The sequence below is a fragment of the Sphaeroforma arctica genome, assembly GCF_001186125.1.
Source record: "Sphaeroforma arctica JP610 unplaced genomic scaffold supercont1.7994, whole genome shotgun sequence".
Classification (NCBI taxonomy): domain Eukaryota; class Ichthyosporea; order Ichthyophonida; genus Sphaeroforma; species Sphaeroforma arctica.
This window is the reverse complement of record NW_014032564.1, coordinates 1-1,318: the sequence shown is the minus strand read 5'-3', so window position 1 is coordinate 1,318 and position 1,318 is coordinate 1. Positions and strand designations below refer to the sequence as shown.

Genomic DNA, 1,318 nt, shown 5'->3' with positions numbered 1-1,318 from the left:
TACCGTTCCGTACTATTATATATATATATATATATATATATGCACATATACTATATTCCTTGTTCCTTGTGCTGACTACATGTTCGCACGTATTGTCATTTTCCTTACATATCGTTGAGTTATTGTTAGCTGAGCGAGTTTCATTCCGACAGTAGTGCAACAGTATAAACCTGTGTAACAATAAACGTGTGTACTGCATACTCTTAAACAAGCATCACTTATATGAGTAATAGAATGTACACACACACATTTTATATATATATATATATATATATCCTAACCTTCCCACCACCTCCCCACCCTCCAGCAAGCGTCAACGCAGCCGTCGTGCTACAGTACAAGACCTGGCGTGTCTGGAACTACAAGCGTGTGCATGGCATCCCCTTTGACAAGAAACACAAAGCCACAGCTACGTTCATCGCCAACAACAGCACTCTACAGCCCCTGAGGCGTGGTCAGCCAGATAACCTCATCTCCGGAGACTTTAACTTCGCGCAGGTTGACTTTGGTGATGATATGGGCGATTTGGGAGATTTGATGGATCTGGTAGGTGGATGTGTGTGTTTGTGAGTATGTGTGTGTGGATGCGTGAGTGGATGTGTGTGTGGATGTGTGTGTGGATTTGTGTATGGATGTGTGTGTGGATATGTGTGTGGATGTGTGTGTGGAGGTGTGTGTGGATGTGTGTGTTTGCGAGTATGTGGGTGTGGATGTATGTGTGTGTATGTGTACTTTTAGGTGTAGGTGTAGGTGTAGTTGTATGTGTGTATGTGTGGGGTTGTGAGTGTGTCATGTATTGTTGCGTGCACACATATGTGTACACGTATGATTAGTTATATGTAGTTGTATGTGTGTATGTATGTGGTTGTGAGTGTGTCATATATTGTGTGCACATGTGTGTGTACATGTGTGCCTGTATGTGTGTTTTTGCATAACATACTTATTCGAATCCGGTTGTGTGTATGTATATGTGGTGGTATTCTCGTGCTCAAGACTCTGTGGGTGTTAAACCATAGATGGGTTGGTATGAGTGAGTGAGTGAGTATGTGTGTGTCTATCCTTTATCCTCCGGACCTGTCGTATAATTGGACCGACACACTGCTTCATACGACAAATGTCTGACAAAGAGATTGTTCTCTCACAATTGTCGAATAATAGGACTTCTCTCAGGATCTCGATGTACTCTTGGGCTACCCCTCGGAGAGTCTCTTCACCCAACACCCGGGACAGATCCTTGCGCGCGCCCATCTCAAAGATATCGGCCTACATGCAAACAGGGGTATGTGAAGTGTTTATATGATCTATATATATATCTATA

At 43.0% G+C, this 1,318-nt stretch overlaps 1 protein-coding gene across 1 annotated transcript; it reads left to right on the top strand.

Annotated features, from left to right (window-relative positions):
- Positions 1-307: 307 nt before the first annotated feature.
- Positions 308-546, top strand: SARC_16398 (hypothetical protein; the record flags this gene model as incomplete). The annotated part of the gene is made up of 1 exon (XM_014289494.1): positions 308-546. A coding segment is annotated over one exon (239 nt), but the record flags the coding sequence as incomplete, so codon positions are not given.
- Positions 547-1,318: the final 772 nt, after the last annotated feature.